At 42.1% G+C, this 21730-nt stretch overlaps 4 protein-coding genes across 4 annotated transcripts; all 4 read left to right on the forward strand.

Moving 5' to 3' along the window:
- Positions 1–44: 44 nt before the first annotated feature.
- Positions 45–2957, forward strand: LOC140303397 (WD repeat-containing protein 82-like). The gene is made up of 9 exons (XM_072382152.1): positions 45–483; positions 651–751; positions 833–899; positions 1324–1423; positions 1765–1881; positions 1993–2148; positions 2228–2297; positions 2380–2522; positions 2620–2957. The coding sequence occupies exons 1-9, from the start codon at positions 323–325 to the stop codon at positions 2650–2652; spliced, it is 948 nt and encodes a 315-aa protein (XP_072238253.1). The 5' UTR covers positions 45–322; the 3' UTR covers positions 2653–2957.
- Positions 2958–4496: 1539 nt separating this feature from the next.
- LOC140303398 (twinfilin-2-like) lies at positions 4497–11156 on the forward strand. The gene is made up of 9 exons (XM_072382153.1): positions 4497–4521; positions 5283–5360; positions 5451–5629; positions 6184–6279; positions 6371–6475; positions 6789–6914; positions 7075–7225; positions 9021–9142; positions 9257–11156. Exons 1-9 carry the CDS (start codon positions 4497–4499, stop codon positions 9416–9418), a joined length of 1044 nt encoding a protein of 347 aa, XP_072238254.1. The 3' UTR covers positions 9419–11156.
- Positions 11157–12688: 1532 nt separating this feature from the next.
- Positions 12689–14771, forward strand: LOC140303394 (cytokine-inducible SH2-containing protein-like). The gene is made up of 3 exons (XM_072382148.1): positions 12689–12914; positions 13595–13751; positions 13904–14771. Exons 2-3 carry the CDS (start codon positions 13613–13615, stop codon positions 14401–14403), a joined length of 639 nt encoding a protein of 212 aa, XP_072238249.1. The 5' UTR covers positions 12689–12914; positions 13595–13612; the 3' UTR covers positions 14404–14771.
- A 2519-nt stretch (positions 14772–17290) lies between these two features.
- LOC140303396 (rho-related GTP-binding protein RhoA-B) lies at positions 17291–21363 on the forward strand. Its single transcript, XM_072382151.1, has 5 exons — positions 17291–17388; positions 18307–18464; positions 19419–19539; positions 20385–20515; positions 20614–21363. The coding sequence occupies exons 2-5, from the start codon at positions 18309–18311 to the stop codon at positions 20785–20787; spliced, it is 582 nt and encodes a 193-aa protein (XP_072238252.1). The 5' UTR covers positions 17291–17388; positions 18307–18308; the 3' UTR covers positions 20788–21363.
- Positions 21364–21730: the final 367 nt, after the last annotated feature.

Below are 21730 nucleotides of genomic sequence, written 5' to 3' on the forward strand. Positions count from 1 at the left end.
CGGAAATGCTCGTTTAAGTCGCCTTCACGGTCCGTTATATGGAAACCTCGGAATACAACGTCAACGTTAGAGTACCGCCTGCTTCGTAGATAAAGAAATACATACCAAGCAAACCACCGAGTCCTCGGGGCTGGCACGCCAGTGCAATATGTGTTTTGTTGTTATTAATGGAAAACTGAGCAATTAAGAAGCCCAAACCGCCCAAATGACACTTGTTGTGATATGTCCAGCTAAACAGTAATGTTACGGAAGCTCTATTAGATGAAACAGTGAGCCACTGACGAGGTTTACGCTTTGGTTTTACTCAGTAAATCCTGCAGCAATGAAAATCACAGACAGTGTGTTGCGGAGCTTCAGGGTCGCCAGGACATATCGAAACAATTCAGAGAAAGTTAATTGTGTAGATTACAGCCCAAATGGTGAAAATGCGATATCAAGCAGCAACGACGACTGCATTATGTTATATGACATCCAAGAAGGAAAGTAAGTGGGCTTTAATATGACATGAAACAGCAAATGTGAACAGTTTGGCTCATTTTAAGATGGGATAAGTGTAAATGTTTAATTTTATACTTGTTGATCTATGTTAATGCCATATTCTCCCCATTGACAACATTATTTACCTGTCTCACTTTTCTGTCCTGCCTCAGGCCAAGTAGGACCCTGTACAGCAAGAAGTATGGAGTAGACCTCATCCGCTACACACACGGAGATACACACACAGTGGTCTACAGCTCCAACAAACTGGATGGTAACAATTAGACACTGACAGTCAAAAAGTGTAATGTTCAGAAATATGTCGTACATCTTTTTTTTTTTTGGTGTCCTCCAGATACCATCCGATACCTTTCCCTCACTGACAACAAGTACATCAGATACTTCCCAGGTCACACTGCACGGTGAGTAAAGACCAGCCTGAATCAAAGCGAAGGATAAAAATGCTGAAAAATGCTGTTTATGAATGCGCCCGCGGCTGTGATGACTGCAAAGTATGCATGCTGCATAGTAAAAATATAAACCCGTGCAGATGCACATGCTGTACTGTCAAAGTGAAGGGTGTATTTACCGTAAACATGTTAGGCCTCACGGCCCATTTACCAGATCAAACCAAGAAGCAACATCTTTGAAGTATATCCTAATCTAATAGTGTGAAAAAATATGTTCAGCACACTGATGCTTTTACAAGCAGTCAAAGAAAGTTGTACCTTTGGGATGTTTTTCTGTTTTGTATTCGCGAACAGCTTATTAGCCTGTTGTATCTTTGCCACATCTAATCTTTCAGCTCCCACCTCAGTGGTTAAAGTTAATTTGTTTGTGTGTCAGGGTTACTGCGCTCTCCATGTCTCCAGTGGACGACACGTTCATCTCCAGCTCGTTGGATAAGACGATCCGGATCTGGGACCTGCGCTCTCCGAACTGCCAGGTGAGTAGTGTTTCCCGAGCTGGCCTGAAAATGACACTTCCTCTGTGTTCTGCGTTGGCGCTTCCTCAAATGTATAATTACAGCTTTAGTGCTTAGACTCTGTGACCGCTGAGGACCCCACGGACCAGAAATCGGTAGATATTGCAGATATTGACGAACAGAAAAAGAGAGAGGGGAAAAAAAAGAAAAGATTGCATGAAAAGAGATACACTGATATGAAAAAATGAGTGAAGCAAACACCTGTCATTGTTTAAGAAGACTTATATATGGTAATTTCTTCATGTTTCTTAAAGTCTAGACTTGCTCTTTACTCTTTCCTTTTGTGGTTATTTGTGTTTCAGGGTTTGACGAATCCTCTGGGGAAACCTGTATGTTCATTTGACCCAGATGGGCTGATATTCGCTGCAGGGGTGGAATCGCAGGCCATTAAACTGTATGACCTTCGAGCCTTTGATAAGGTACAGTGTGAGGGGTTCGTGTTTGTTGCTCGCACGCATAGATGTGTGCTCTGACCTTCAAAAAGCCGCTATCATTGTCATTAGTAGTATCTTATGTCCTCTTCTTAAAAGGGTCCCTTTGCCAGCTTTGAGACCAGGTTTAGTCGTGTCTGTGACTGGACTGGACTCAAATTCAGTAATGACAAGAATCAGATTCTCATCTGTACGAACGGAGGGGCCATTCGCATCCTGGATGCTTTCAGCGGATCTGTGCTGCACACTTTTTCAGTAAGACCTGACATCTGTGTATATATCAGTGGGACTGCTTTAAGTAGTTGAACTGGTCTCTTTGTTTGCTTGTATCAAGGGCTATAACAACAGTAAAGGCATCTCCCTGGAGGCCTGCTTCACTCCAGACTCGCAGTTTGTCATGATCGGTAAGCTCCGGTACATCGGCTGTTTTTTATTTGGGGCTCTTCCTGTCGGCTCAAAACCGTGTAAAAAGTGTGTCTCGTGCAGGTTCAGAGGATGGTAGGGTTCACGTCTGGAGCACTGAGAGTGGGATGAAAGTGGCCGTGCTGGATGGCAAACATCCAGGACCCATCAACACGCTGCAGTTTAACCCCAGATACATGACGTTTGCCAGTGCCTGCACGAACATGGTGAGAGGGAACGTGTCGCATCATTTTTTTTCTCATTGACATGCTGCTGGATGAAGTACTATGAACTTTGTGCTTTTTTCATCTGTTCTCTCAACAGACATTTTGGCTTCCATGTGTCGATGAGCCATAAAGGCACCGAAAGACTTCACCAGCATCCAGTGAGGTGGGATATCTTTGTGTAGGACTCTCTCTTTTGGCACAATAAGAACCTGTTGACCTGAGAGATTGTGTTTTAGGACGAGCATGTTTTTTATATTTTAAACCCATGTTTTTACCAACTGCATTCTGAGGCTTTTGAACGAGCATTAACTGAGAAAAATACACTGCTGTAAAAAGTTGTTTTTAACACTGTACGGTAGCTTCAGCTAACATCGACCCCGTTACTTGGCTTTTTACTTTTTTTTTATGTTGTACCTGATCAGTGTTTTTATTGTTTACACATTTTGTCAATAAACGTTCTTTTTCAACTCTTTTCAGAGGCATTTTTTTTCTTCCTTACCATCATTGCTTTAATCATCAATTTCTCGAAAGTAACAAATGGTTTGGAAATGAAAAATATTGTAGTAAATAAAACTAAGAAAAGCACCAAAGCTCATAGTTGAGAAGCTCCAACAGGGACCCTTTGGTCAGATTAATGTTTTACAGCTTTTACATCTCAACACAATACAATTGATATATAAAAGAATGCAACCTAAATCAAAGTACATAAACATGTTCTTTAGATAATTGTATGATTAGAATGTCAGTGACTGTTTTAATACTTCTGGAATATCAGATGCAAACAAAGGTTCACATATATACAAGCATGAGAGAAATATCTGCAACTTTATTCAGCTGGATGAACAGTTAGTGTGTGTGTGTGTGTCCACTTGCATGGAGTGTGTCTTCCTGAAGTGGATAAGAGGAGTGGGAGCCATGTTGAATAATGTATAGAAGCTTGGGTTGTGTACTCACCACTGTGTGAATTATGGATGATCCCATCACAGGTAACCTCACAGGTACACACTTATCTTTCTCTCACCCACATCCTTGTGTGTGTGAGGGGACAAATGCTGGAAATAAGGTGTGACAATTTAAGCGTTTAACACTTGGATTTCTTTTCTTTTTTTTTCAAAACCAACTTTTATCACCTTCCCTCAGTCGTCTCGTGCTGTAAACACTTCCTGTTCTTTCTGTGCGTATCCTCGTGTTTTTGTTAGTCGCCAGTGATAGATCTGTTTGTACAGATCATTCAAAGCTCACTCTTCGAGCTCCTCACCTTACGCTTGAGAAAGAGTAATGTTTCTTGTCATATGAGACCTCATATTCCTTTATGTTTTAAAATGGGACTTGAGGAGTTGGAGAGGTACCTGCCCCACTCTTCTTTTTGTTCACCTATTCATCGATCAAAGCCACTAAATGTATTGACCACCTGAACCTGGGAACAGGGAACAATGCTGAAACGTACCGGTCAGATTCTTGCTCGGTGTCACATTTCTGTGACCAGGTGGCTGGAATTTGAGATCATGCGGCTGCGTCTGCCTGGGTTGATCGGCCACTCTGAGTGAATGGGTGGTAAAATGTCGTTACATGCGGCACCCCGACAACATCTGGCTACGCCGCACTGCCTACAGGTGTCGTGAACAGTGGATCCCTGCACTGACTCGCACACAGTAGAGCCCGGGACAGCGTGAGGCTCCCCCGCTGAGACTATTAAAGCTGCGGTCACTGATACGCAAAGAGTTTTAGATCAGTGGTCGGGGTGGCATATCCACTGACAGGCACGTTATTACTCATCAGCCGCAGTTCCGCAGATAGTATTTCAAGTGTTAGGAAGCTCCCGAGTCACCCTTGAGGCGTTTATGTCACTTGTGGGTCCATCTGTCTGCCATCAGAGGAGAGGTAGCCAACCTGCTGAGCGAGGACACGCAGACTCGGACGTGGACCTTTTTGCATGAGAGGAACGTGGACTTGTGAACGCTGACTGGCCAAAAGATGTCACATCAAACTGGAATAAATGGTAAGTCTGTCTTTAAATGAAAACATACATGAACCTCACTGTCAGTGCATTGTTTTTTTTTTTTTATAGAGCCTCATTACGAACTTTGAGCACCATCAGTGCAAAAATTGCATCTCCACAGTTTCACGGATGATGCGCTGTTGATGAGGATGTTTTGTGTTTCGTTGTCACTCAACATAATTAACTTTATCTTGTCTGTGGACAGTATAAGCTACACATTTTATGAAATTGTGAGCCTGCTTTCAGACTGACTCAATAAAAACTGCTGCTGCAGTGAAATCAGTGATGGTGATGGACCAACATCCCACATTCATTCACAGGTGGTTTAATAGCAGTGTAAAAGTATGGGTGTTCTGGCATTTGTAACTGGAGCGTTGGGAGGCTGGTTCACGGAAGTGCACCTCTCTCACCTTTCTCACCTGATCTTACATCATTTATGAGGTCGCTGTGTTTGGTAACCATGGCGAGACAGAAATAGGGAGTATGACAAACTGATCGTTTTCTGTACTAAAGCGCTATGAAGTGTTTTAGGTATTGGGGAATGGAGTCGTTTTGTCCCTAAATCTCATGTCTGCCAGCGTTATATTGGTGTAAATGTCCACTATCTGAGTCGGTTTAGGTGATGGTGTGAATACCTGACCGGGGATCAAATTTTCTCCCTGAAGTGGAGTCACAGGTTCTTACTTACCCAACTGTCGCTCTTGCGTTCAACCTCCCAACCTCAGTTTTGACTTTGTCTGCCTTATATCTGGTTACTGCAGCAACATCTGAGCTGAAAGACTTCCTTGCACGAGCGAGAGGAGGTTCCATCAGAATCATGAAAATTGTCATCAGAAATGGTAAACATCACTCATGCGTTGTATTCAGAAGCGTTTGGCCCATCGTTTGACCTGCTCTAAGCTGTCCTGATATGTTTTCTTGTTTTTCAGAGGAGTTGGTGCTAGATTCCTGCAGAGAGCCAGCACAGAGCTGGGATAAGGATTACGATCAGTTCCTGCTTCCTCTGCTCACGCCTCAGGAGCCTTGCTACATCCTCTACCGTCTGGACTCCCAGAATGCACAGGGATACGAGTGGATCTTCGTTGCTTGGTCACCGGACCAATCACCTGTATGTCTGGAGATGATGATCAGCCTCAGTTTTAAGTTCAGCCAGTTACAGATTGAAATAAGAAGTCAGGATAACTGGATTATCTTTACTGAATCCTCACTAAAATTTTGACTTTTAGAGGCTGTCACATGATTGTTCACATGCTGTTATAAAAGACCCTGCTGGAACACATTCAACGCGTCTGCTTAGTAGTTACATTGCTCTCCATAAAATGTCAAGACAAAAAATGAGAATAAGATAAAGATTTCAGTAAATGTCCATCACCTTGGAAGTTCTTAAATACATAAACAATAGAAAAAGGTGGTTCAGAGTATGTTATCTCCTCCTAGACTTTGAATTACATACTTTATGCAAATGTGTTCAATTTAAGATGAGCACACATAAACCTTCCTCCTGTCAGCAGATGAATGTGGGAAATAAGCCATCTAGTGTCAGACTTCAGACTCTAACAACAACCAAACACTCGCTCAGAACATCACAAACATGCTGACGTTATATAACTAGAGCAAAGCTGGGGTTACAGTTCTTTATGTCCTGCTCTTGGTATCCTGTAGGTGAGGCAGAAGATGATGTACGCAGCGACCCGTGCCACACTGAAAAAAGAGTTTGGAGGAGGCCACATCAAAGACGAAATGTTTGGCACAGTCGAGGTTTGTAAAGTCCCCCGTCACGATTACTGATTAGTCAGTTATCCTCTTTTGGTGATAAAGTAGCTGCCTGCTGGTGTCTTTCTGTTTGCAGGATGACCTTTGCTTCCAGGGATACCTGCGCCACACGTCCTCCTGCTCCTCGCCGGCTCCACTGACAGCGGCCGAGCTGGAGCTGCAACGAATCAAAGTCACAGAGGTACGCACGACAGATTCAGGGTGTCAGAAAATTAAACTTGGGACATGCATGTGCTCATCCTTTGTGCTTCAACTTCTTTTCCTGCAGGATAAAGTCGTTTGGGTAAGTTCATTTCCTTTCAGATTAAAGGCTTCAAATGTGTTTGTGTGTGAGACAATAAAGTGCTTTCTGTGTCTGCAGGATGAACGCAGGAGAATTGGGACTCCAACAGCACGTGCAAGGGTTTGTTAAGTCCTACTTATCCCAGTTGTGTTATGTGGCGGATCTAGAGAAACGACTACAGAATTTTTTTATGTACACCCCCCCACCCCAGGTTACAATGGAGTTTGGTTTAGATAAGAGGGCACAGACTCTTCAGGGTCTTGCATTCCCCTTACAAGAAGAGGCCAAACGAGCTCTGCAGCAGCTCAAGCAGAGACGCATCAACTACATACAGCTGGTGAGCTCTGAGTCTACTCATTACTCAGCGTGCAACGCATAGTGTGACAAACTCTCTGCAAAGAACCTTAAAGGATTTGTTTTCGCCTGTAGATTGCAGTGAAATTGGCTTTAAGCAATTTGGTCTCTGAACAGAGTTTGCTTGTGTTGTGTCACTGCAGAGGCTGGATATAGAGAAAGAGACCATTGAGCTGGTTCACACCAAACCGACAGAAACCCACGAGCTGCCCTTCAGGATTCCCACAGATTCCCCAAGATACCACTTCTTTGTCTTCAAACATTCCCATCAAGGCCAGCAGCAGGAGGCGCTGGGTCAGTATACTGTCATGTCTGCATAGGCGGTGGAAGAAGGCCTTCATTTCATAGTAGAAATGCTGAAATACAAGGAAAGCCCCGCAGTTGTTCATTTAACTGTTGTTTTAGTTGCAATATGTAAATAGATTTTAGGAAACTGCAACAGCAGTCAGAAAACAGTCTCAAAGCTCAAAGGGACACCATGAAAAAGGGAAAGTTAAAGCGTAAAATCTGCATATTTCAAATGCTGAAGCCCCAAAATGACATAAATATCTTAAATGCTTTTGATAGATTTTATTATTTTACGTAATGATACTAAATCCCCTCTGGTTTTAGAGCCAGACTCCCACACATCATCATGCTTGATTATAGTGTTAATGGGATATGCACAAGAGCTGCTTCAAACTAATAAATAAATCTTTAGCAACATTCAGATAGAAAACCAACAAAACAAACTAAAAAAAGAGCTGTTCACATTCGGTTTAACCTTTATTTTTATAGGCTTATATGTCAGACTTATTATCATTGTTGAGTGATTCTGTTTATGTGGTAACACCATTCTTCTCACTGCTGATGCAACGGTTTTAGCGATTATGAGTGCTCAGTCGTCTGATTGGATGATCGAGGCGGCTCTTTTGTGTGTACATAGAAGGTTTTTAGCACTTCCCTGATGCTTGATGAGGTTCAAGAAAGAGAGTGGGCAGCAGCCTATTGTACTTTGGTGCAGCTGACACTCTTTTGGGTGTGTTTTCTCATTATTTGGGGAAAAACAGATTTTCATCAACCAAGAGTTTGATATTTCATTCACATTTTACTCTGTGAAGAACCATTACTTAGCATCCCATAAGCACTATATACGTCTGTAATTTTATTAATTTGGAAAGGAGCTTGTAATTGAATCTGTATCTAAGTAAAAATTTATTTAAATTTATTTAAAAATTTATTTAAACCGTGAGTGAAGTAATTCAGTCAGAGTTACATTGCACCACTGCTGCTTATTGCTGTCAGATGTCTGAGACTGGTTGGAGCTCCACGTTTAGACACAGAAGTGACGTACTTTCATTGGAAACCTTGCTCAGCATGTTAATGTTTCCCACAATCTCATGTCCTTGGTGTCAACCACAGGCTCAAAGCTTTACAAATCAGTATTTTTCCACATACTGACAAAGAATTAAATGATTGTGTGATGTGAGCGGTTATCTGATGATGAAACAACAGATAATCATTACTCATCTCTGAAGTTCCCCTCAGCTGTGTGATGGGGCTTTTTTGCTTTTCATGTTTTGCTTCACTTCCACAGCACGCAACTGTGCACAAGCTCTGATGAACCGTCTAATCTCTACCTGTTGGACAGGTAGAAGATGAATAAATGTAGTTAAAAGCTGAATAAATATTGGACTCATACCATCTCCAAATGTATGTTAGCTACAGTGAACTGGCTTTACTAAAAATGCCGTTCTCGTTAAAAGAATCTGATACCCTGATTAGAATAATAACCTGTTGACCTAGCTGCCCTGAACTGAATGTAACGGCTTAGACAAGCAGCTAAACTAAATCACTTTTGAGCATTGGGTTGTGTGAACAAAGAGGCACTCATGTTTACTCAGCGTTATTTAATTTTGAGTTTCAATACAGCAACTGTGGGTTAGTCTTTTTGTGGTAAATTATGGGTTGTTCGAGTAGGATCTGCCCCTCCCAACCAGGTTGTGATGCGAGGTTTTGAGCTGGTGGATGTGTTACTGATTGTAAGGGTGAATTGAAACATCTCTGTGAGGCAAAATATGTCGTCTGCTTAAATTCACGTCTTTTCCAGTGTTCATCTATTCAATGCCTGGCTACACCTGTAGTATCAAGGAGCGGATGCTGTACTCCAGTTGTAAGAACAGGTTACTGGATGAGGTGGAGAGGGACTACCAGCTGGAGGTCACTAAAAAGGTACAGGTCACGCAAATCACCAACACAGAAACACGCAATCGGCAGGTTGGGTTTCATCAAGAGCACAGTAATGTGCATGCAAACACCCAATCCTTCTCCTGCGTGTGTGCTTAGATGGAGATAGACAGCGGTGATGGTCTGACGGAAGACTTCTTGTATGAGGAGGTCCACCCAATGGAGCACACCCTAAAGCAGGCCTTTGCTAAACCCCGTGGACCAGGAGGGAAGAGGGGCAATAAACGCCTCATCAAAGGAGAGAATGGGGAAGAAAATTAGACACTGCGCACACCCATGATACACAAACAAATGTCATGATATTTAAGAATTGATTTGTTATTTGACTGTTTAGCTTCTAGTCTTTGCTTATTTATTTGTATGTCAGGGCAAACGTTACATGTTGAAAATTAGGAAAATGCAGATCCACCGTAAAGCAGAATTTATGCATTCATAAAGTTTCTAGAGAAGCATCGTCATGCAGACTGTTGAAAGTCTCTTTAAACTCAGCTTATCCAACTGTAAGTCAGTCATTACACATTTATGTAGTGCGGCCAAACATTTTCGAAAAACCACACAGAGATTCAGATGTTTCTGTAGTTACTGTTACTGTAGTTTGACAGCCGTAAATCCTGCTGTTAAAAAGGGTGTTTTAGCTTTCAGTGACCCCCCCACCCCTCACCTGTCCTGTAGAGTGTTTAGCTAGCGTTCAGATGTGTGTTAACATAACGTCAAGGGGGAAAGACATCAGCAATGATCTTAGAGAAAAAAGTGTTTCTGTCCATCAGTCTGGGAACTGTTGTCTTCCAAACAACTCGGAGTCCATCATTCTACTGTGGGAAAGATTATTCACATGGGGAACATATTCAAGACAGTTACCGGCTTCTCAGGACTGGACGTCCCAGCGAATTCACCCCAAGGTCAGGCTGAGAAATCGTTAGAGAAATTACAAAAACAACCCAATAAGCTACATCTCAGACTCTACAGGCCTCAACAGTGATGTCAGGCACTGATAACATCATACAGAACTGGATCACACACTGCTTCTGCATTGTGGCTTAGTTTTTGTTAATTATGTAATGAGACGGTTTAATGTGTCATTATCAAACCTATCAGAAGGAGATAATTTAATGGCACCTTGAAGGCTTGTGTGTTCTATGGAATCTGCACTTTGCCACCTCAGTGCTGCTGCATTTTAACGCACAAATATATTGCCTTCACTTTTATGGCCCAGTGGGTCCATCGACCCTTCATTGCTTTCAAACCAAGAATGAGCAAACATTTGCTGTCCACCAGAAGCAGAGCAGACTGAGCTTTTTGGAAAGAGGGATCTTACAGGAAGAGGAGCTGAAAATGAATGTTTCAGGCATGAAACATTCATTTTCAGAGAGAAAAAAAACCATTTCCGTTTTAAACAAATACACCTCCGTCCTTTTTTTTCTTCTTTTTTTTAAATCTCTGAATGAGTAAAGTTTGTTTACTTTAAAAGAACATCTAGTACTTTGCGCTAATTCAAGGTTTTTCTGTCTGTCAAATGTCAAATTACAACCAGCGTGAAGTCTGAAAACATTTTATCCACAGCCAAAACCTTGGAACAACAACACCGGTTGTCTCAGGTTATGACTTCACCAGAAGCAGAGAGTTCTTGTTTCTCACTGTGAGCTGCGACATTTGATAATAACTGGATGTTGTGGGATTTATGAAACATGCTTATTTCTTCCTGGTAAATTTACGAATACCAACTTCTCTCCACCAGCACTCTTCTCTTGTCTTTGCTCTCCACTTTTCTTTTTATTACTTCACTAATAATCGATTCAGCTGAGAGACATCGCTACAAAATCGCTGGGAATTTTCTGCTTTACAGTGCATTATCAATCATGCATGTTCTCTAGACCTATGTCGTGCAGACAATTCACGCTTTACCAAATCCAAATTCATCAACGCCGCATTTGCAGCTACCTTCAGCAGCCACTTGATCAGGGTTTGAGTACATTCAGCTGAGGGCTGTTGTTTTACATGGTTCGACAATAAAATATTTTATGTAATTGCCAGTGTGTGTGTGCCCTCATTTCCTCTCTACTAAATGCCTGTGTCTGACTGATATCCCATAGTCATGCAGGCAGGCAGCAGCAGCAGGGGTCACAGGGTTGAGTGTGTTTTCCAAGAAGCCACTCTACTCAGAAGCCTTCAGCTGTGTGCTCTGCTGCTTTCAGGCCTCACGGGAAACATAGTTAATGTGAAGATTTTTTCTTAGAAACAGGGTTCAGTGCTGAATAGCAGCTTTCAAGTGGTTATTATCTCATTACATGGGAACTAAGGTCTGGGTTGTGATGAATTTATGAGGACATAACCTCTTCAGATAAGAGTCCATAGTCCATTTCCAAGAAATTGAGTTTGCACCTCAAAAGGGTTTCTCATTTGTTTATTTTATTCTATTCTATCTTTTTTTTTCCAGACAATGTAAAAATAAATTTTTACCGTCTGAAATGTTTTACTTGGAGGGAATTGGTGAAGGTAGTAGTAGTTGCAACTGCATGACATGTTTGAGAGTAAAGTGCATTTTGTCCTTTATTACACCCGCTGAGTTAAAGTCAAACAGAAATCAGGCATTTCACGAAGCAATACATTTTTATTACTATTTTTATTGAACACGAATGCAACATGAGACTCACTACCATTAGCTGCAGTCAGTCACAAACATAAACAATACCGGAAGTACCGTTGACAGCCTTCAGGATAAAAGTTCTTGGACAACTGCGTTAGGATGACAGAACAGAGTGGTCGCTGTCTAATTCAGCCCTGCGTGGGGTGTTGGCTATTGATGGAAAGTCCAACACATTCATTTATTTTAACATATGAACACAAGCAATTTGTGAAACAGTGTGAAATCATGAAGTTGTTAAAAAATGCACAGATTTTGCCGGCCTGACGTCAGTATCAGCCAGTATTCAGCTCAATTAATGCAGATCAGATCCTCTGATGACAGTGGTCAATGCTTGTTGTGTTGTACACGGTTCATCTCTTTATGTGGCACCTCACAGTGAAGGCTTTTTGATACATGAGTAAACATGAATCTGTGCCCATTCAAAGACGGTGTGATGAGGACCTGAAATACTTTTAAATTGTTCATTCAAGTCATTCATTTTCCATACCCGCAATTATTCCAATATTCCAATTTCACCATCGGGTAAAAGGCAGCGTACAGCCTGTCCACCGGAGGGCCAACACACACAAAAAAAAATGGGACAAGCACATGCACGCTCACACTCACTGCAAGAGTCACCAGTTAATCTAACATGGACGTTTTTAGACTGTGAGAAGCAGCCGGAGAGAATCGACACAAACGCGTGGAGACCCTGCAGACGCCACGCAGAAAGGCTCCGTCTGAGATTGTAACCAAAAACCCGAAGCAGGTGTCAAAAATGTGTCACGAACGTAAAGTCCCGATTTGATCTTATCGTGAAACGTGCACAGGAAGCAGTGTTTGCGCGGCGTTGCCGCTGCGTCGGGATGCGGCCGGTTGCAACCTTTCTGTCACTGCGGGCGCTGAAACACAAAACCTTTCCTGGAAACAGATTCCGGGAATCCGTCCGTCCGCCTGATCTGAGCTGCTCCCTGTGTACTTTACAAAGAGCTCACACTCTGCTTCAGACGCCGTTTCACCAGCAGCAGACCACACGGATATGCCCTCTTCTTCTGACTGTTGTCACCATTAGACATTCATTGTGAGAATTTATGGGACCGCTTTTTTTAATGGTTGCAATTGTGTTGATTTGAGGTAAGATTATTTCAAACGTTTCCTTAGTGTTTATGGGCATTCAAGTTCTTTCTTTTCTTTCTTCTTTTTTTTCTTTTTATTGCCTGTGCAGCGATACTGCTTTGCATATCGCTTATACTTAACACTGTTAATGATTTATTACTCTTTGTTATACATTGAAGTCCATGTTCTAGCTTGTATTTGCGCGCAAATATGTGCATTTTTATTTTTACTGTTGTATCTGCGTCCACTGGACCCCACAGAGAGCAGCAATATGGCACCAAATAAACAAATTAATTACTGGAATTTATTTATTTATTCTATTTTTTTTATTTTAAGCCATTGTATTCTCGTTTTTTATCATAAGAAATACAGGATAAATTGCATAATGCCTTTTTTTTTCTTTGCCTTTGTTTTGGTTTGCTTAGTTTTGAGCTGGTTGCGCATGTTGGGTGAATCAAAGACATCTTTTCATGAATTGCGTAGTGATTTCAAATGAAATTCTACAGATATTACTGATGACATGAACATTTTCACAGCTTTCTCTAAAAAAAAAAAAGGAATAAATAAATACAAACACTCATCAGTGTGAACTTGAAATTTTATAGACTCCAAAGATTTCGATGACTGAGAATAGATTTGCAGGCGAATCTTGTGTGACATTTTTCTTGTTATTCCATCATGAACATTAACTTTGACAGGCCTGCTGTATATCAGAAATGGTAGCCCGGTCAGTATCCATTTTGCATCACGGGGAACAAGGAGGTTCCTGCTGCCCACATCCTTCGCCTCCACCCTGGGATCCAGCCGAGGACCTCCACTGCATCACCACCACCTTCCAGTACCTACAAACCTCAGGTACAACAGCAGTTGCACTGATTTGGCATCCAGTTCACGTAATTTATTTGATATGTGAGGGTGGAGTGATCTGAAATCTTTGTTTGACTGTATTCACACAAAGATTTGTCGAAAAATAAAAGCTGATGTTTCAAATATTTGTCGTTTGACAGGTTGGTACTGGGGCTCCATCTCAGCAAGTGAAGCTCGGGAAGCTCTCCTGACAAAGTCTGAAGGCACATTCCTGGTGCGGGACAGCACTCACCCTCAGTACATGCTGGCCCTGTCAGTGAAGACTCGCAGTGGACCTACCAGCGTGCGCATAGAGTACAACAGGGGCTGTTTCTGGCTGGACTCCATCTCACCTGGCCTTCCTCACCTCCAGTCCTTCCCTGATGTGCTCAGCCTGGTCCAGCACTACACCGTCTCAGGCCAGACACCACAGGACCTGGCAGCAATTCACCCCCAAACAAAGCCTGACACTGGACGGCACGCAGCCAAAAACGGCGGAGTCCCACTAAAGCTGGTGCACCCTTTGCACAGCTCACAGGGTTTTCCTTCTTTGCAGCACCTGACACGCCTCACCATCAACAAACACACAAACTGCCCCGACCAGCTGTCTCTCCCAAAGCCCCTGCTGCGCTTCCTGCAGAACTACCCGTTTTCTATATGAGGACCTCTGAGAGGGACAGAGAGACAGGAACGTGGTCAGGGTCACTCTCCGTGACCACATGCTGTGAATCTGGGACAGTGTTAGACCCTGCGCAACAGAGGACGGCCAGGGGGACAAGACTGTAATGGTTCAAGCACAATAAACCTCAGTGTGACCTCACTGCTCGTGAATGAGCTCAGTCTTACTCCAGCACAAGAGATTTGTTTAATTTATCTTTATATGTTTGCCTCAGCTACTGTGAAATGTGCAATGCCAATATGTAAGATGTTGCTTTCTTTATATTTGATGTCCGATTTACCACCATCGGCGAGGGCCGATGGTAAACCTGTGGTTTTTTCCAATAAAGCAGCTAATCTGTAAATGATAAATCCTTGAAAAGGCAGCAGCTGGCTGCTTTGTCATTCCAGCAGAGGTAAGAGTAGCAATCATTTGGGTTTTGAGTCATAGAATATCTGTTTTCTGGCCTTTAGAACTAATTAGAAGAGCTGTGTTTGAAAAGAGTATTGAACGGAGTTTATTCACACTTCATGAAATCAATGGAAATGATTATTTACAGTTCAGCAAACAGTAATCCAATGTAACACATTTAACTTCCGGGCACAACTGTACTCATCTTGAATTCACAGAAATGCAGCAGAGCATCTCTCCACATCATTTTACTTTGCTGTGTCTGTCTTGATACAGCACAGGTTGTGGCAATTATGTGGCATGACATTCAACACATTCATTGTGGATAATGAGAGCGACTCTTTCCTTCCTGGTTGTCTGGGTTTACCCGGACATATTTCAATCCAATCACATGATGATTAGAATTTCACAAAGTTGAGCCAACATTGATAAGACAAGAGTTTACAAGTCTTTTTTTAAGATAAAAAAAGAAAGGGTTGTTTTATGAGCAAATCCCTGATCTAATATCAGAAGTCTTTCTCATGACAAGTGGAACAGCACTCCCGTTCATTATCATTTCATTACGACCATCAAGCACTGCTCGTGGAACACTACAGCAGATAAAGGACATCTGTGCGCAAATTGGTTTTTATTCTTAGAAAGGCATAAAACTTGCCCTTGGATTTCAGAGAAATAAACCTATTTTCTTTGTTGTTAATGACTTGTCACTTCAATGTAGATATGATTGTGAAGCACTGCTGTTTTCATGGAAACGCATCTGAGTTCATTTCCACGAGCTCGGACTGAGCAGCACTGAGAAAGCCTCTTACAAGGATTAGAGTAAGAGCTGCAGTTATTAATACACCACTGCACTGACTGAGAACCAAACGTGTCTTTTTGCCTTCCCCTGCTTTAATCTACTTGACAGAAATCATTTCTGATTTCTGTTCAATCAACACTTCTTCTTGCTGATTATTTACAGTTGATGCTCAAACGTCAAATGGAAAAAAAAAATGATCTCATGACTGTCTGGGTTGTGTATGCATCATAATTAGTTTGAATCAAAGTTGCTTTTATGTGTAAGTATGTTAATGTAGCTAAGTAAGGTGGTGTTACTTCTCGGTCTTCTTTCTGCGTAAAGTCAAACTATAATAACTGATTCTATTCCGTAAGATAAACCTAAATAATAACAATAACTAATACATTTTCAGCAGTTTAGTAAAGCCAAGAAGGCCTTAGGAAAAAAAAGAACGTGCTATAAGTGGAACACACGCCAACATGACGGCATCAGTCTATTCTAAACACTCACTTTGGGGTTGCAAAACGGGAGCCTGCTAACCACGCTTGATCTTGATGTTGGAGGAAGACCGTCGTTGATTTAGCTGACAAAGAGAGGCCTTTTCATAGAGGACGTTTTAAGACGTCACGGCAGGAAAACCACAAGTGTAAATTATGACTGTATACTCTATTCAGCTGTTCCAAGTGTCACTCTGACAGTGCTTACTGGGGCCGTTACAGTTATTGGGAACACCTGCGCTTTTCCCTACTTTGATGAGTCAAAAATGTTTGCTGTGAAAAGGCCCAGTTTAGTCACTGTGTGTCAAGGACTATTATGAAAAGAGCCTATTTTACTAAATACCAATAGTTATCATGGTATAGAGGACACATTTAATTATATTGTATTTTCATTTGGCAAAACTGAATTACTGCTAGACAGAAAACTGGGTTAGTTTGTCATAAACAACATCAAACATGCACAGAAAAGGAAGGTCAACACAAGCATTCATTTTTTAATCATGTTATTTGTCATATCAGACTATTACTTATCACTGTGCCTCCACATTAATAGTATGGCATTTTAAAACTTGGCACACAATAATCTATATATTGAACAAAAATGTATCCGTGATTTGTGGATGGGGAAGATTTCATATCTTTAGATACTCAGAAAATGTAAGACCATCGTTTTCCATTTTCTGTTGCCTCCGAGCGACAAAAGTTCCTCAAGTTGAACATGCGCAGTGTACATGGAGTTTGTTCGTGTCAAGTTTTTGTACTGTTTTTAAAGGTCAGTATTTTCTGTTTTAAGGCAAATTTTGCTTTCATTGAAAACAGTTTGACAGGTTTGGAGTTTAAGCCATTTGTGAAGCTATAAATATGTTCTTATATCCAATATTTTCAACATTTGACCCTTCACCGATCTCCATCTACAGATCTGAAGTAGCGCCACATACATGTGTTGGGTTCAGGCTGTGGAAGGAATTATAATAAATGACTGATAACGAATAACAGTCTTAAAAATAGGTCATATTAATAATAATAATATTATTACTTAAGGTGGTCAATTACACGGCATATATACAGCTACAGCTATTATCATCGCCATTATCATCATAATTGTTACCGTTATCATTATTTTCTAATGTTGTGTATTCAGACAGAATCATTTGTGAGTTTGGTACAGTATTGTTATCCAGTCCCCACCCCCTCACTTCCCTCCTGTTAATCCTCCAGCAGCGCAGGCAGGCAGCAGCGACGGAGGCTAACAAAGCGCTACTTTGACTTCGTTTGAACATATTTTTTTTAGCCAATCAATCGGTAAGTGTGTGGTATTTTACAAGTAAATTGGTCGCATTTTCTTACTCGACTCGTTTATCACAAGGCACGCCATTATATATGTTTTAGGTCCATATATTTTTTTATTCCATAATCTGCCGAGGCTAGCCACGGAGCTAACTGACCGATAAAACTCGCATTGACTTCCGTTATGCTAAGCTAAGCCGGCTAGCTGTGCCGGTTTGTGACTAAAAGGAAAACTGGGTTTGGTGGTGTAGTTAGGACAGAAACAAACACAGAGTTGTGGCGCTACACGTGTGATATCCAGTTCTATTCTATCACGAATGTTAGTCGAAAAACATCTAAACATTATATCCTGGACGGAAACTACATCTTCCGTTTCGCGCTAGCTGGTTAGCCGCGGTAGCAACCGTGAAGTCTTTAGTAAACAAAACATCCTTCCGGCTGGTTAAAATCAAGGTCAGCCAGCGCTGCAGCGATTCGTAGTTGCACTTCGCTTTGAAGTTGGTCAGAAATTTATACCGATGTGGGATTAACGGAACAATCAGTCAAGCCGGGGTGGGTCATAGACGTTGGAGCGGAAATGTATCATCATGAAAGGAGGCCTCCAGTCTGACGACTAGTTCTGTCCGAAATCGACTAATAAAACGTGGGCTGTAAGACGTGTCGTTCCGTGCGTACTTCACAGTTGACAGGGGGGACTATAAACAGCCGTAGTGTTGATGTTGTCAAGGAAAGCTAAATATTTAGCCTGGGGTGTCTCTTTCAAAACGGGTTTGGGGTTGTGTCAACACAGCCGAAGGTGGTTGGCTGCTCATCATTTCGCACAGGCGTAGTGTCAGTAAGTTTCACAGTAAGCTCAACGAAAGTGACCCGCCCTGTTATAGATAAAGTGTTCTCATGTTGTAACGTCTCCTGTTTTCTTCCCCTTGTCTGCAGCTATGGCGGCAATCAGGAAAAAGCTGGTCATAGTGGGAGATGGAGCCTGTGGGAAGACCTGTCTGCTCATTGTTTTCAGCAAGGACCAGTTTCCTGAAGTCTATGTGCCCACTGTGTTCGAGAACTACGTTGCCGACATTGAAGTAGATAGCAAACAGGTATGGATCATTTACTTCTTCTCACACCTCAGATGAGAAACGGAAGCTTTTGCATCCACGTGCAACAGCCGTTCGCTGGTTGTGTTGCTTCCATTTCTTTCCTCGTGGGCGGCAGGGGTTGATTAGTTCAAATGAAGCGTTCTTATCTTGAGGGTCTTGACTGATTACAGGCAAGTTGAGAATAAGAGCTTTTAGCAAAGTATGTATTAGTCTCAATAACACACTCTGTGTGGGCAGACCGTTTACATACTGTGTCTTTGTGTCACAAAAATCAAATGGGAGACACATAAATGAAGCCGCTTTGTATGAAAACATATGCATCCAGGGGATTTATGCCCCCCCTCCCTTTCCCAAAAGGGTTTTAATCAGCAGCAACAGAAAATCATCACTGAACAACTTATCCTGCAGAAAAACGATCTTTTTTTTTCATTCACTGTTCATTTGAGCTTCTTTTCCTCAAGCACAAGCATCTATTTGAGCCTAGTCCCTAAAACTAAATGTTATCCATCTATCCTGTACTGTAAGCTATTTTATTCTTTATTCTTAATTAAAAGAATATTTATTAGAATACCTTTTTATTGAATAAAAATAGACATCTCTGAGCTGTAATCAACACTTACCGTCAACCTATAACAACATTAAGGTTGAAGGTTGTGGCAGGAGTTTATGTCTGAATACCAGTTTCTAATGTTAAAAGCTCTTATTTTTCTTTAAAAAGTCCCTGATATTGAGCGGCTGCCGAGAGCAAATCATCTAAAGAGACCGCCTGGTTTTAACTAACTGTAAGGTTCTGTGTGCAGTGAACGGTCAACTTGAAACATGGTCATTTTTTTATTTTGTGCACCAGATCCAAAGAGTTACACAGGACAGATGCGTGCATGCGTTCCCTCAGCGTCGGGCCGGATTTTCTGGCCTGTTCCGTTCGATAACTCTTCTAAACTTTCTTTTTGGCAGGTCGAGTTAGCGCTCTGGGACACAGCAGGTCAGGAGGACTATGACAGACTGCGCCCGCTCTCCTATCCAGACACTGATGTCATTCTCATGTGCTTCTCCATCGACAGCCCCGACAGTCTTGGTAAGAAAAAAGAAAAGAAAAAACCCACAAAGCGCCGACTTTGTTTGTGGCACATTTGCTTCTAATGTTGTCACTAAATCCCTGATTTGGTCACATGGAGAATCTTGTTTGTTGTAGTCCAATTCTAAATTAGTCACTGGTGCATCTTCTATACATTTATTATCCGAAGGTGTGCACATACAGAGATGTTCTGGAGGGGCAGCAACATTCACTCCAGATTTTCCATCCAGATCCCCGATTTAAAATCTTCATAGGACGAGGTTGATGGCAATATATCTTCCGTTCTTTACCGAGCATTGTGTGCTTTGTTTTTAGAAAAGTTGCCTTAGCTTTGAACTCATTAAGCAATATTCATACGCGTATTCGGCACTTCCAACGAGCTGTGGAGTAAACGCAGATTTCCGTGGTGTTCTTATGTCCTGCCCAAACGCTCTCCTTGTACTTCCTGCTGTCGGAGAGCAACTCCAGCACACAAACATCCACAGGCGAACAGTGACTATGGAAAACGTCCGGAACAAACTGTCTGGACTTTCCCCACAAAATCTGTGGCCTTTGTGTGTTAAAATGCCCAAAGATGGATATTTATATATGTCCTCATTTACTTGATTTACATCTGGCCTACAGTCTAAAGCTGCATTAACTAAAGAATTGATCAGTTTACAGACAGGGCTGCATTTGATCACCCTGTAAACATCTTTCACTGCCTTCTGGTGTGTTACAGACCAACCAATCCGTGGATTCTACTTTGATAAAAACCTCTACCATTATCACATTTGCTAGTTGCCAAGCCTCCAAGGCGGCGTGTCTCTGCTCTGACTGTTGCAGCGTTTTGTCGTCTTATTCAGAGAACATCCCCGAGAAGTGGACCCCCGAGGTGAAACACTTCTGCCCCAACGTTCCCATCATACTGGTGGGGAATAAAAAGGACCTGCGTAACGACGAGCACACTCGGAGAGAACTTGCCAAAATGAAACAGGTAAAACTTTCAGACAGTGCAGAAACAGGCGAGCGCACCACAAAACTCAAGTTTTGCGTTTTTCTAAAAAAAAAAATCCCTCTTGGCTCTTTCTTAAGGAACCGGTGAAACCAGAGGACGGTCGGGACATGGCTAACAGGATCAGTGCCTTCGGATACATGGAGTGCTCTGCAAAGACGAAGGATGGTGTGAGGGAAGTGTTCGAGATGGCCACCAGGGCCGCACTACAGGCCAGGCGAGGAAAGAAGAGCAATAAATGCATCCTACTGTAAACGGGGGCATGGGGACTGCTTCCTGCAGGGGGAAAGAAGACGGAGAATTAGGTCAATCCAATCCCTCCCCCCCGCCCTCGACACATCCACACAAAAGACTGTTTTCCCCTGTTTTTACTAAAGGTGTAATGCTTTTACTGTTTTGTCTTAAGCAAAAGTAGTCCGGTTCTGTCAGTATTCAATTTTTGAGGTTATGGAAGATACTTTTTTGTACTTTTAACATAAGTAAAATTTGCCATAATGAAACCTCCTTTAACATGTACGTAATTGAAAAGATCAGCCAGGGGACCCGTCATGTCATACCTGCCAATTACAGTTAAGTGCTTACGCCCTGCCTGCTGATCTTGGGAATGTGTCCACAGCCAACCAGGGTGAGGTACCTGCACACTGTGACCTGTATTCCTTTAATTATTCCAACAAATTGATGCACACGTGAAGTGGAAATTTGTGTGTGGGCCGACACGTAGATAAATCCAAGGTGCATTACGATCACATGCACAATATGAGACTGGAAACTCATTTTGCTAAAATGCAAGTGTTTTGTGTATTAAATTACTTTGTCAGAATCTTGATAAATTGCGTCACTCGTACGAGAGTCATTCAGCAAGCGGGGAGATGTAGGTTGAGCTCTTTTTGCGCATGCATTAAAGAGTTGGGGTCAGGGTCCTGGGTCAGGTGCACTTAGGAGACGTGGTGGGTATTGCAGATAAATACGAGCCATTTTTCTTTGGTTGTCATCTCGTCAGCGGAGCCCGACAGACGGATTTTTATCGGATGAAACTTTTGATAATCCCTTAAACTAGTTGATAAACCAATAAGATTTGTATGCATCCGTCAGCACAAACTGCTGTTTCTGGTTTACGCTCCTTCGGTCTGTCGCTGTGTTCGGACAATATCGGTTAGTCTCAAAATGTCTCGCGTCTACAAACAGAAAAAGTGCTTT

Source organism: Leuresthes tenuis, unplaced genomic scaffold (genome assembly GCF_036924035.1).
Source record: "Leuresthes tenuis unplaced genomic scaffold, fLeuTen1.0.hap1 SCAF_3, whole genome shotgun sequence".
NCBI lineage: Eukaryota > Metazoa > Chordata > Actinopteri > Atheriniformes > Atherinopsidae > Leuresthes > Leuresthes tenuis.